Source organism: Eleutherodactylus coqui, chromosome 5 (assembly GCF_035609145.1).
Source record: "Eleutherodactylus coqui strain aEleCoq1 chromosome 5, aEleCoq1.hap1, whole genome shotgun sequence".
Taxonomy (NCBI): domain Eukaryota; kingdom Metazoa; phylum Chordata; class Amphibia; order Anura; family Eleutherodactylidae; genus Eleutherodactylus; species Eleutherodactylus coqui.
The window spans coordinates 179169789-179184110 of NC_089841.1; the positions used below are offsets into that span (position 1 = coordinate 179169789).

The 14322-nt window shown below is 45.2% G+C and overlaps 1 protein-coding gene across 4 annotated transcripts in view; it reads right to left on the reverse strand.

Annotated features, from left to right (window-relative positions):
• Positions 1-14322, reverse strand: part of CORO1C (coronin 1C) — a 71944-nt gene that overhangs the window by 16087 nt on the left and 41535 nt on the right. For all 4 annotated transcript variants that reach the window (XM_066603841.1, XM_066603843.1, XM_066603844.1 and 1 more), the window contains exons 3-4: positions 2514-2636; positions 1497-1626 (exon numbers count right to left, since the gene is read on the reverse strand). In XM_066603841.1, the coding sequence (XP_066459938.1) occupies positions 1497-1626; positions 2514-2636 (253 nt within the window). The remainder of the gene's footprint in view (positions 1-1496; positions 1627-2513; positions 2637-14322) is intronic.

The window sequence follows — 14322 nt, forward strand, 5'->3', positions numbered from 1 at the left end:
AAAAAAAATATACCACCTGCCGTCACATCCCCTAACCGCACCATAACCAGGTTTATGGTGCTATGGGAGGAGACCATTTCCCTTCAAGTATGTTTACACGTAGCGAAAACCACCACCACAAAATCTGCAGCATTTCCACATCCAAAACAATCAGCTGTGCATTGGCAGCCAATTTTAGAAGATACCTCTAAAGTTTTTGCGCTCTCGGCACTTCCCTAACCGGGCGCCTGGCGGTCTGTAGTGAGCAAAGTGCTGTTGGGGACTTCCGCGTCACCTGACCAGCGGTGCTGCACTCAGTAGAGGTCACCGGGTGCCCGGTTACGGAAGCCCTGGGAGGGAGCGCGGTATTTTCTGAAATCAGCTGCGGACGCACAGTTAATTTTGAGTAAAAACTGACAACTATGAGGCTGACTTTTGCCTGCTTTGTATGTGGAAATTCAGTACATGTAAACATGCCCTTTAAGTTGTCCCCTATCTGCAAGAGGGGGGATAACTAGCTGATCAGTGGGAGTCCAACTACTGGGACTCCCGCAATCACCAGAACAAAAGGTCCCAAAATCTCCCAACAAAATGGCAAGATGAGGCTCCGCTCCCACTATTCATTTCATTAAGCGTGCTGAAAATTGCAAAGCGGTTGAGCTCTACCGTTTTCAGTACTCCCATCGGCAGGGCATGTACGCTGTCACTCCACTTATTCGGTCAGTGTCTCAGGGATCTGGGCTACTACTTTATGCAGGTCTCTGAATGTCTATCTTTTTCCAACTTTTTTTTTTAATTTTTTTTTTTTATATATACACACTATTTTTACAAAAAGAAAAAAAAAAAAAGACAAAACACTGAATATGTATGTAACAAGCAATAAATGTTTAAACAACCTCCCACTAGGGGGCAGTATGTCAGAGCATATTGGGATTTAACTGCAACCAAAACTACAACTGCCAACTGTACCCATGTCCTGTATGTGAAGCAACACTGCAAAGTCTTCAATGAACTGCCCTCTAGGATTGTTTGTGCTCTGAAAACCACAGAGAGTCCTAACCATTTAAAGGACTAAGTAAGCGGTCAATGTATTTTGAGGCAAAATTTAAAAAAAATGTTTTTTGATCCCCAGTCATTTGAGGGTGAACTGTATAGGTGGGCATAAGAGTATTCTATACTTAGTCTTGTAATCATTGTCATTAAATAAATGAAAAAAAAAGGTAAACCTTGTAGACAAACAACTATTAAAGACCCCTGGGATCCCAGTTAGAAGGCAGTTTACAGTGCCCAAATTAGAGAACACTGCTCCATACCATGTGCCTAGTTAGTCAGCTGTGCAGAAGGACACATCTGACTATTGCCTGGCCATTTACAGAATATCAGAGGTGTATGTTGTAAGCTGGCGGCTAGAGTTTAGCATCGTAAGAGAATAATTGGGCAGACAAAATGTCAAAAGCTTCCCCACTTTACCATTTCATTCATAAACCCTTCAGTAGATGATGCATGGGTTAACATACCTGCACTAAGCAGCACGTTGCGGGCAGTCGGGTGCCATGTCACAATGCCTACTCTCTTGGAATGTCCCTCCAACACCACCACCGGCTCCGTGAGCGGAAGAGTTAGGCCACTGTCTGGGATCTGCCATACCTAGGTAATTCAAGACATAGAGGTTTCTGATCTGGTCACTTTTACATAGGGCTCAAATACTTTTAGATTACGGATTTCAACAGGGTCAAATGCAGTCAACTAGTTTGCTCTGCAAAGAAAGTTTGTGTGGGCACACAACAGAAAAAAAACGCAACTTATATTTTAACTAATGAGGGTAAAATCGATAAAAACTGAAGGCATCTATCAAGGTTACCATTTTGATCTGTTAGAAGTATAAAGCTAGTGTGACCATAACCCAATAGGCTAGAAATTTAGAAGGGAAGTCATCAGGTGCATGCTGCCCCAACCATAGGAAGCATAGACCCAGGACAAGGATGGCCGTTTCCCCCATGTAGGCTGTATTCTGAAACACTATGGCATTTCAAGACACACTTTGAAGTTTGATACAGAGCTGATCCGAGTCACAGGGCGGTTCGTACCAGCCTCTCGCCACCCATTGCATGAAGATGGACAGCTCTTCCCTATTGTGTATAGCTGTCACTCTGCATGGGCAAAGAGGCCGGCATGGCCCACCTCCGACTGACAGCTCAGCTACGATTAAACCTAAAGTGTATTTATTCTGAAAACTCCACAGCGGTTCAAAATACAAAAACACCCACAGGGTTAAATTACGGGGCCCACGGTCTAGGTTTATACTTTTTTTTTTTACTTTCAATATATTGTTAAAAACTGTACAGGGATAACGCTTTATTTCTATTATGCAATCAACATTTTTTAACTGCTAACACATGAAGAATGACATACACTGTATTGCTTTAGTGCCAAAGCATATATAACCCCCTTCTACAAGGGATATTCTTGAATTCTGCGATCTCCCACTAGGGGAACCTTGCCGTATTTAAAGTAAATACCCAAGCAGCACTTACCATGACCGTGCAGTCCTCTGAGCCACTAGCGATAACGTTGTCATTATGGGGGCACCAGTCAATGTCCAGCACTGGTCCTGTGTGTCCGCACACTGTAGGATAGGACTTATCAATTCTTCCACACTACAAGGACACGAGGATATAGGTTAGGAACAGCACAGCAATTACATTACAAAAGGCCCTTTCACTGAATTTCCTTACAAGTTGTAAATCAGAGACTATTTGCATTAAAAGAAGGTTGCGAATCTACAAATGTACACTAAGGCCTCCCTCACACGTTTTTGTACAGCGTTTAGCACTGACTTTTCAGCGCTGCACAACACTCCCATTCATTTCACTGGGGCTGATCACACAAGCCTCAAAATGCAGCGTCTTCAACGGTGCGCTTTGACAGCGATGCAAGTTCTATCTTTGGCAGTTTTCAGCACTGTCGCCCATTGAAAGGAATGGGCAGCGGTTTCAGCACTGCTGAAAACATGGCACAACTTGGTACCACGTTTTTGGCAGCACTAAATGCAAGTGCTAGCTGTTCTACCTTAAAAAAAATAAAAATAATCAATACCCGCCTAGCTGGTGCTGTCTGGGTCCCTGCCGCTCCATGCAGGCTGCCGGCTACTTGTCAAGCCAACAAAGCATCTATTGGTAGTGACAGGGGTTGAAATCCCCGCTTCCAGCAGGAGATTGCTCTGATTGGAGGAACCAGCTGACACTCAGCCAATCAGAGCCGGCGCTTGATGCCTCTATCACAGCTATTCAACGCATGGCTGTGATTGGTGCATCCAGCGCTGCCTCTAATTGGTGGAGTCAAACGCCTAGGTGAGGGAGGCCTTACTACATTAGCTGGGAGCGGCCGCTGGACAGTCACAGGAATAAAAACTAAAAAAAAGGAAAAAATGTAACCTAAAAAGAACGAACTAGAAAAGTTCTAACACAAACAGGGAGCTGAAGCACTAGGTATTACCCATGACATGGACAGAAATAATCAAATGTACATGTAAGGACACAAAAACCACTTCAGTATAATATATGCAGTGTGTGTGTGTATATTGTATACACGGTGAATCTTGAGACAGCCACTCAAACTTGCACTGAAAAGTGGCCATTAGTTAAGATTTCCTCTCAGAGAAGATAAGCATTATGTATAACAAATATATGGTGGAACTGAAAAAAAATTGCAAAAAAATAAATAAATAAAACCACAAAGCTGTGGTCTTTTGGAGGTTTACTATATGTAACCGGTTGTAAGACAGAAGCTAGAATTCAAGTGGTTGCAATGGGATAAAAGGTGACCGTTTGTACCCAGTATCCTGCGGCGTCTCCTTTTCTTCCACTTAGAGGCCAGGATCGTTACATCATTACACGATGGATACTAAATACACAACCATCATCCTCAGCGACACATCATTCACAAGGCAGCAGAGACTGGGAAGGTCAAGTGCTAAAAGGTTACTAACAAGCAGGGCTAATGGTCATTGCTGCGATCACCCATAATGTAGAGTCATCAGCGCAGCCGACCAGAAGGATTTTCCAGCAATGAAGTCGACAACTTGCAAGACTGCAGCTAGAATACATAGAGGGAAATGGTTACCCGCTGCCAGCGCGGATCATCGTGTATTTTTACCTACTTCTGAGGGCAAACATTGTAGGGATCCCTCTCCTGAACTACAAGCTTAGTCTGAATTCACACGGGCGAATGAGATATTGGGCCAGATATCGCGCTCGCCAACATACAATGTCGCCACAGATGTGAGGCGTTTGTGTGTTAAAAATGCCTTGCACCACTGCGGGGTGGGGTGGGGGTACAATCCATTATTTTCAATGAGAAATGCCGCATTGCGCTCGCATGCCATGGGATGCTTTGCCCGCCCCAAGGAAACAGATAGGACGCGCTGCAATTCCCCCCCCCCACACACACACTGCGATGAGGAAAAAAATAAATAAAAATTTTTGTTCATGTGTATTACCCCATTCAACAGTCGTTCAGTTCTCTGTACCAGTGGATGAGAAACACTGAACAATCCTGATCAAGAAAAATCCGGTTTGTTTTTTTTTCCGCTTTTAAAACGATATCCCGAACAAACTGTCTTTGTTCACTCGTACGAACGATTTCTTGCTCCATGTAACAGTACCATTAGGGTACACTCAGATGGAATGCTTAACCCTTTTCAATCCAATTTTCGATTCAGGATGTCCGCAGCATGTCCATTTTTTTTTCCGCTGCGGCCGCGCTCTCCTCTATGGGAGCGCCGGCCACAGCGGAAGAGCGAGTGGCCGGGCCGCTTCAAAGCCACTGCGGGTTTTGCAGCAGCGGTTCTCCCGGTGGAAATCTCGCAGTTTTTCGCTGCGGCCGAACCGCGAGATTTCCGCTGAGAATCCGCTCTGTGAGAACCCAGCTCACTCAAATGGGCGCATTGCGTATTGATTGCATAAATGTGTCACATATTTACACAACCGAATTACGTACGCATATTCATGGCACACTCACATACACAAAAATCGCCAGTGAATGCCCCATTGAGGTCATGTATAAATACGCATACATCATGCATATCCACACGATCCCATTGACTTTAATGGACTAATTTGGTGCGTCCTATGCTCATGTGAGCCTTTACATCCATATATCTTACACTTCATTAGGCCGAGGCCACACAGCGCAGTGTTTTAGCACTGAACACATCAGTAGAAGAGAGCGACTTCAGCTTGACCAGGCTGTCTCAGGAAAGACATTAATGGCATATAGTTACAAACAGCAATCACAGTGAACCCAGACGATTGCTAGAAGTGACAGCGGAGTGAGGAAAGCGCAATATTGTGTTTTTTAGGCTCTGATTTCATTAGTAATGAAAGTATTTTATGTTAGGGTGTATATATAATAAAACAGCAGAAAGATACTGAGCAAAGAATAAAAACAGTAGAAGCAATAGAAGAACAGCACTCCAATATGCAGGCTCCATGTCAAATGGAAATGTGAATATATGCACTTGCCCTATAGAATTGCGCTGGGCGAACAACCAGTAGTGTTCATGAATCGGATGCAGCCCACTCTACGGAAGTCCCATCAGGAAGGAACCACAAATACATCCACAGAAGCTACAGATGCGGAGGAGTGTGTTGAGACCACAGGATATTTGAGAGTTTATTGGCAACGCGTTTCAGAGTTGTACTGACCTCGTCAAGCCCGGGGCACGTTGAGCTTGAGAAAAGAGACAATACGACTGAAACACATTGCCACTTATCTCCTCTTCCATGTGCGGTGGTCCCAAGCCCTCCTCAGCAGTGTCGTCTGACTCTCATTCTGTGGCTTCTCTAAAAGAAGAGTAGGGCTGGTTTCAAAGGGCCCTAATAAAAGACCCAAAAAATCTGAGCTCCTTGAAGGTTGTCCCGAACTGAACTAGGATCACGTCAAGGTCCTATTCTGAAAGTTTGGTCCCGTAGACTGGCTGGTAGGGAATTAACTTCTTACATGTCGTATACAGGAAACTAAGACATGGGACTTGGTGTCCTGGTAGACCCTGAGGTGGATAAAGCCATTTTGAAGACCCCAGAGAGTCAGTGATAACTTCCTTTCCATGTCAGTCATAAAATAGTGACTTGGAAGGGGGGGGGGGGGGTCTTAAAAAAAATAGTTTTTCCTAAAAACTATTGACTATAGAGGGTTTTAGGTTCTAAGTACGTTCTATTATTTCATACTCCCAGAAGAACACAACCTCAGACCGGGCTCACACGACAGTATCTCGCAGTGTGCGAGATATACGCATACAGCCAGTACGCAGTGACATTGCGTACTGCCCGTTGCCATGCACTATCTTGGGGTGTACGAGTGTGTAATACACACCAAGATAGAACATGCAGCCATTTTTCTTGCACATGCATTTCGCTCAAGTCGTGCGAGCAGCAAGATGACCACCTAAGGCAGATTGTTACAGAGCAAGAATACGTTGTGACCGCCCGGCCTAACCTAAGAAAATTGAACAGTCATAAGACCACAAAATGTCTCAGTCTATTCCCACTCGGGCAATAAGCTTTCAGCTAATAGAACTGGACAGGAGACAACACGATTTGTGATGATTCCATTGAACAGTCTCTTGTGAGCCAAGTCAACAACCACCATTTAAAAGGAATGAACCCAGAAAACTGCCCCCTTGCAAACGTCAATTTATCCTAAGCAGCCAGATATCCTTTTAGTACCGACGGACTTTGGAATAGGAAGGATCATTTGCCAAATTTAAGAGGAAAGAACAGGGAGTACCAAATAAAAGTTTAAGCTAAGCAACGTTATTTGTTTTACAATAAAAATAAACGAGTAAATTACTTGAGCCAGTCATTAGCTACAGTGGACGCCGCCAATAGCATTCCTGCAGACGCGGACCGAGCTCCAGAGGTTCCCTTGAGCGCAGCACTTTACTGGCAGACACACTGCTGATTCCAGGATCTGGGTCTGCATTCTTCAAGTTCTTGTCCTGGAGACTGTCTGAAGCTTGGAAGCCAGCCTGGCATGTAACATGTGCTCCGCAGCTTGCATTAGGGGAACGTCACCCACGCAGGCTTCTCACTGAGCTCTGCAGGCGGGGACGTGACCCTACACGCAACAGGGATACACAGTCAGGGCTCGACGCAGCAAGACAAGTTCTTAAAGGGGTTGTCCATTTCCAGTCAAACCATAGGAGACCAGAAATCTTGGGGAATGCTTTGCATTCTCTACCCAAATGTGTGTAATGTAAAGCAAGCATTCGAGAAATAAGGGTGGTTTCACACCTGCGCTGGGGATTCCACTTCCCTGCTTTATTCATGGGGCAGGAAGGGGGAATCTTCATGGACAAAAACAAACAGCGCCAGATTACCCCTATTGACTATAATGGGGTACACCAGCTTTCCAACTTTTTGGACGAAAGGAAAAGAACTACATGCAGCGCTTTTTCTTCCTTTTTTTCGGCCAGATATGAGCCAGGACCTCCAGCCAGGGGTCCCAACGCAGATGTGAAACCAGCCTTCGTAGCAGCAGGAAATCTTGCAAAGCTCAACAGGATGGACAGATATTCTCCATTTTTGAATTCGTTTCTCAGAAACAGACAACCAACTTTTCAGTTTGTCCAAAGTTTCAGACTGTCCAGTCATGACCTCAAAAATTCTGAAGTCAGTACCTATAGGGGATGTCTCCTGCTGCCTTCCTCAGTGACAGCTCCTTGGCTGCCTTTTAGCTCAGCTCCATTAGGGCAGACCTGTGATCTGCAACTATAGTACAGCTATAAGGAGTCTGTGGTCATCTAGCCTGAGGTGGTCTCATCATTGGTTCAGGCTACTGCTTCCTGAAGCTCTGCCTCCTCTGGCTGCTCTGTATAACACAAGCCCATCACACAATCACCAGCAAGTACATGGAGTGCCGATCAACGGAGTGTTTGGAGGGTTATTTTAATTAGTCCAATATGGCCGCACTTCCTGTTACCTTTGCACAAATATATGCTTCAACTGAATATAAATATGTTCCTTCTAATATATTGTCCAGTGTTCTAACTTGTATACTTCTGCAGCACGTACGGCTGAAGAAAAAAAAAAAAAAAAACACAAAACAAGCTAATTGTGCATCAAGTACAACCAATCATTGGTACTGTATGCGACCAAACTGTTAGTGCAATCATTTGGGCACAAAGCTTCATTGTTGGCAGCACATCCCCATTTGCAGGAAGTGATGTGGTGCTGACAAATTATTTTTAGGTCTGCATAAAAGTATGTTAGCAACAAAAAATAAGCCTTATTCAGCCGATCGCTATTCATGCTTACACAGGGCAATCAGAAATAAGTGCCTGTAAATGCCTCTTGGAAGCCCTTCCATGAGAGGTAACATGTGGCCACAGGATGTCCTGCATGTCTCAGACAGTCATCGGCTCTCAAACAGGATCTGGAATAGTCTCTAAAGACGATACAATTCCAGTCCGTTGTAGTCCAGGTTTCTCGTTCACATCACTGCAAACAAAGGCAATGGTGATGGGGTGTTAATAGCAGAACACATAATGGGCGCTGTGACTCCTGCCAAGCAACTGGAAACTGTGTGGGCAGACACAGGGGTCTGAAGTGAAGGTGGAACCTGTGTCTGGATGGTGGCCAACGAACCTGTTGAATCTGCTGGTGCTTGTCGGTGGATCCAATGATCCTCTGTACTGGTGTTCTGTCTGGGCCGCCCTGAGCCCATTTGCTGGCTGTATGCGCCTTCGCGTAACCACTTCTCCCAAAATCTAACAGTTGGGTCAGGACAGCCTAGATGACGAGCAGCTCATCGTAACAACCATCCCGTTTTTCCTCGCATTCCAGTAATGTACCTCAAAGTCAGTCAACTGGGAAAAATGTATCTGGGCAAAAATGTATCTGTGTATGGTAGACACCTTTTTGTCAAGAAGTATACTGCAGTCATATCCATTCAGTGTCTTATCAGATATCACCCTTGATGCTAAAATTTCTCACCGCTTTCTCTTTCACTGCGCTCTGTGCTATCAACTCCATGATGCATCAGCACATCACCACATGAGCAGCTAGAGACGGTACCATCTCTGCCTGCTGGGGAAGCTAGTGTGATCATCCTTACCTTCTATATTCTAAATAAACTACATGCCATAAGTATATAGCAAGTAGGCTAAATTATCAGCTCGTTCACCATAACTGTCAGTTTCATGTTCCTCAGAACACATTGCCCATTGTTTTTAATGGGACAGTAAAACACGCTGTGCGATGTGCACCCGAGAACGGGAAACACTTGCTGATCCTCAAAAGCGCCTGAAAGCCGCTCTGGAGGATCGCTACTTCACAGAAGTAATGGGAGGCGGTAAGCCAGAAAAACACCTCACATCTGTGTAATACACATCGATATCGCGCCCACCCATGTGTAGGTAGCCTGACAGCAGCTTGTGTCCCTTCTCTATAATTGTTGTGTGATGGACCCGATCATACCAGCTCTTTACTGACTGAGAACATAAATCCAAGTGAATCTCATACAGTCAGAATGAGGACAAAAGGACCCACTGGAGAACCCTATAGGAAGATGCAGATAGAAAGAAATAACTAAGCAAGGTAAAATACTAGCCAGCGCGTGCGTGCGTATTTTTTACACACACGCACACACGCACACACGCACACACGCACACACGCACACACGCACACACGCACACACACGAAATTCTCAGGAGTGGCTCTTTAGGTTAAGGCCTCATGCCTAAGACTGGGTCAGATTCCACCAGCGAAATCAGACCTGGTGCCCCCCAGAGACCCTATACTTACCTCTCCGGATCTGCCACTAGTGTCTTGTCCGGCGCGCATGCATAGTGCATGACCTGCTGAGCAGTGATGCAGATTCCTGCGATACTTCTGCAATGAGCACCGCAAAAGTATCATGGGGCAGACTACTTCCATTGACTGCAATGGAAGCCGTCCGTGCGTTTTTCAGCACAAAATAGAACATGCTGGGATTCTTCACCGCAAGAGGAAAATCGCAGTTGATTTCCATTCGTGGGCAGGGAAGAATCGTTCAATACAGCAAGTCTATGGACGGTTATTGCTTCGGAATTCACAGCGGGTGTCTGGACGCGAATTTCCACAGCGATAATCCATTTGTGGGCATTGGGCCTTACTGGTCCGTAATTAACTGGGAAAGACCTAGAGTTTGTTTTTTTTAAATGGGCACATTTGTTTTATGCCAGTCTCTTTGCACTCTATCAGTCACCACAGAATCTCTAAATATTATGGGTTGAAATTAGCAATTTAAGAGCAATAATCTCACATGTGTTCATGGTAATGCATGCTTTGGGACATAGTGGTCACTGCCAGCGAAAGGAAACGGCTTTGATGACTTATGAAAATTGGTTTGATAACTGGCCTCATCTACAGTCATTTTTAAAGGTCTCAATAACCTCGCTAGCCCTTTAAAAAGAGCAAACTCCAGTCCAAAAGGCCCTTCTGATAGATCACAAATGAGAAGATCACATGGGTGGCTTATCACAGCCCATGGCCAAGTTCTTTCTAGAAGAAGTAATCACACCCGTCTCCATTTAAACACAAGCCCTTTAACACGTAGAAGTGGTGTAAACCGAGGCATTCTTTAGAACTGAATCACTTCTCTGACTTCAAACCCGAAGAGCGTACAGAGGCCCTCTCTTTTTTCTGCCAATTATGGCGATGGGGGTGGGATTCTGCATTAATCTCAATGTACAAATAAGCCAGCAGTGTGTGGGCATATGTATATAACAAGGGTCTAACAAAAGGAGCAGGCTGGCAGCTCGGGATCAGATCAGCATTCTGCGCAGCTCCTCGTCCGCTGAAGGCTGATGTGCCGAGCTCCATAGAAGAGCGGTGAATGCAGTCATGGAGCAGGGAGGATCCGCAGCGCTCCCTCCTCCCCAGCACTCCCTAAGCCCAGACAGTAAATTTTACCATATAAGGCCATGGATGATTTGAACCCTGACAGGCACACAATCCTGCTTCCTGCATCGCTTGCTCATTGGCTGCATTGTCTCCATGCTATGATGACAACAGGGTGTGTGCTGGGGAGGCAGTGACACAGCAGCGTGGTGCCTTAACCCTTTACCTGCAAGCAATCCGTGCACGCTGACTTTTTTTCCTTCATTGCAGCCAAGAAGCTATATAGTGGAGAATCTATGAATATAATTATGTAATTAGTGAAGCCACATAGTGGTTATTAAAATATTAGGAACCAAATATTTTGACGCCTAGGTTTTCTGGTTTTCCTATTTTAATTGAATGCAAACTACTAAATGAACTAGTAATGGAGATGGATGACATCTGTGAAAGTCGAGTATATAGGGGATAAGCATGCCCTATAGCACAGGAGATAAATGGGGCATTGTAGCATGCTGGTACCCGGGCAGAGAGACATCCGCACAGATAGAAAGCCCCTACAGATCACATAATATAGTAGGGAACAAACTGGTCTCAAAAAGGAGCATTTATGTAGAGAAACACAAATTCTAAAAATATATATCTTTCAAAATCGACATTAAAATCCAATTTCGGCATTTTGTAAAATCTCTGCATGCAGAACCATAGCTGAAAGCTGTCTAGAACCTACATGTGACCCTGCATGCAAGGATCACGCACACAACAGTGCCCCATGTGCCACTTCATACACGATCCCCGAATTCTCCCATAGAAACAAGGGATAAAATTGACAATTCTGAATAGATAAGTTCCTATTTCTCTTCAATGTGGTTTCTTATGAAGGCTCTGGTCAGATCTGCTATATGGCTTCAGTTCATAATGGGAGCAAAGATGGTGCACTGTTGTGTGAGGGGCTCCAGACTGCACCCTACAGACCCCATTGCCCCAAGGATGTTGTAAGACTACAGTAGCATTGCATACTGCAAAACTTTTGTTGTCGAAGGTCAGAACCCATGATGGAACCGTTATGAGACACTGATGGTGCAGATGGGAACAGAAGCCAACAGCAGAGGTACGGCTTGGGCTCAGTGCATGCTACCCTACCACAAGGGCTGAAGGTGAATAAGGCCTACAAATATCTTTCAGTAATGTAACGTTTAGTTTCTCCAATAGAGAAAATAGTGTGAGGGAAGTAAATCTAATCCGTTCTCCTTCCCATGAACCTGCACAGCGTTTCTTACAAGCCATAGCAGTTCCAGTTTGCTGCGCAAGCAATTCCCCATCTATTTTGCTTTCCTCACACATTTCCTGTTCTGTATATAAAGATGAGACAGGAAGCGCTTTACCCCAACACATACAATAGACTACAGTAGAAAGTTAAAAAGACAGTCACCATGTTTTTGCACCCCTCTGAGGGCAGTACAAGGTAGTGCCTGCCACACCGATTACAGCGATATGGCTGCTGTGTGGATCTGTGCAGTAGTTTTGAAGAAACTTGCTTTTTATCAGTAGTAGCAAATGCATAGAGTATTACGTTAAGTAGTTCTTGATATTCATGAGCTTCAGCAAACTACTTCCACCCACCCTCCAGCCAATTGGTATTAGTGTATCTTGCCGCCACCAGGAATTCCTAGTGGAGCCAAGATTGACAGGGGGTGACGCCCCCTGATGCTGATTGGCTGCACAGTGTCTTGGCCTGCAGGTCCTGCAACGCCACAAAAGGCCTAGGGCGACCGGCGGGGCTGCGGCCGGCGGGGCTACAGCCGCACACTCCCAGGACCAAGTGCCCTTGCCTGGCGGCCGACTATGCGGAACCCCCCGCTCACTGTACGGAAGCCACAGTGCTTTCCCGTGAGCGCGACCGTCACCGACCATTGATGCAGCCGGCAGAACAGAGATGACAGGCACCGGCCGTGACGGATGGCATGAAGCAGTGACCACTAAGAGCAGACATGCCACAAATGCCAGCAGGGACAGAGATGAGCGGCCACCTGCGTAGCAAGCATGGCACTAATGGTGGGTGGGACGGGGCGCACAGGCTGCAGCCTCTGCATAGATTTGCTCCACCGCTGCTGCAGCCTTAGCCAGTGGGTTACTATACTTTTTAGCCTTACATAATGACATGCAAATGCTGGAATGTTACTGCGATAACATCGCAGCATTTACAGCTTTTAGTGTAAGCCTAAGAAGTATAGTAACCCTCAGCCCAAGGCTGCAGCGGCGGTGGAACAAATTATGCACACTGTGTTGCTAGGACCTTCAGGGCTGGACCCTTTCGGGAGCTAGGGGTGTGAGAGGGGCGTTCCTCCTGTCAAACCCCTAGCTTCCAGTGGCTTCAAGATGCACTAATACCCCACCAATAAACTGCTGTCTGCTTATTACTGTGCATAGGGAGAGCTGCCAATCATCGGCTTGAGGGCGGGGTGGGTGTGGCCTTCCTGCAGCTCATGAATATGCAAGACTAGTTGTGTGTCTCAGTGTTACTAATAGAATGTATGTTTTTTCCAAAACGACTGCACAGAGCAGGTCACTAATCAGTGTGACAGGCACCGCCATTAGTGAGGGCTGCAAAAACATGGTGACAGTAAGTGTAAACTGCCAGTAAATTTGGTAAAAATGAAATATATATTTAAAAAAAATAAAATAAAAAAAATCACTACAGAGACAGTGATCAGTTTAAAAAAACAAAAAAAAAGTTGTGGGGACTTTAACCTTAAGGCCCTGTTTATAAGTGGAAGATTTGTTTCAGATTTTCAGAGCAAAAAGTTTTTTTCCCATTGTGGAAAGTGTGCAGCATCTTTACCACGTGTGAACATACTGTAAGCGCTCATTCACACGGGCGTATGCAATTCTGATCTGTCAAAAACAGTTTTCACTGAGGGGGTGCGTTTTGTTTTCCTTCTTTAATGTCCATGTTGCATCCATATTAAGTTTTTTTTTTTTTTTTTTTAATGCACAACATTGGTCCACGTAAAATGCGCGTTTCAGAATACAATGTCATTCAATGGGTTTGTATTCAGTCCATAAAGATACAGATTAAATACGGTCAGAAAATATGCCCGTGTAATTGGGCCCTTAGACCAGTTTCAGAGGAATGCCCGTATTATGGGCAAGTGTTCCAGACTGGCCAGAGGTCTGCTGACCCAAATACACAGTATGAGAAGGATCTACTGGGAAATTTAGGGAAAACTACTGGACACGTTCGGAATGTTTAGTCTTCCCACAAACCTTTGTAACGGATAGCCTGGCTATAAAGTGACGCAGAGCAACAGGATGTAGTTTTAGGAATTGACCCTGTACGTAATAGATACATCAAGGATAACCAAATAAATCGGGTACCTGCCAGCCACGCACAGATTAGTTTTGGGTAATCTAAATATACCAATAGGACGCAGCCATGTATATGTACCTACAATAGCCTATGGGT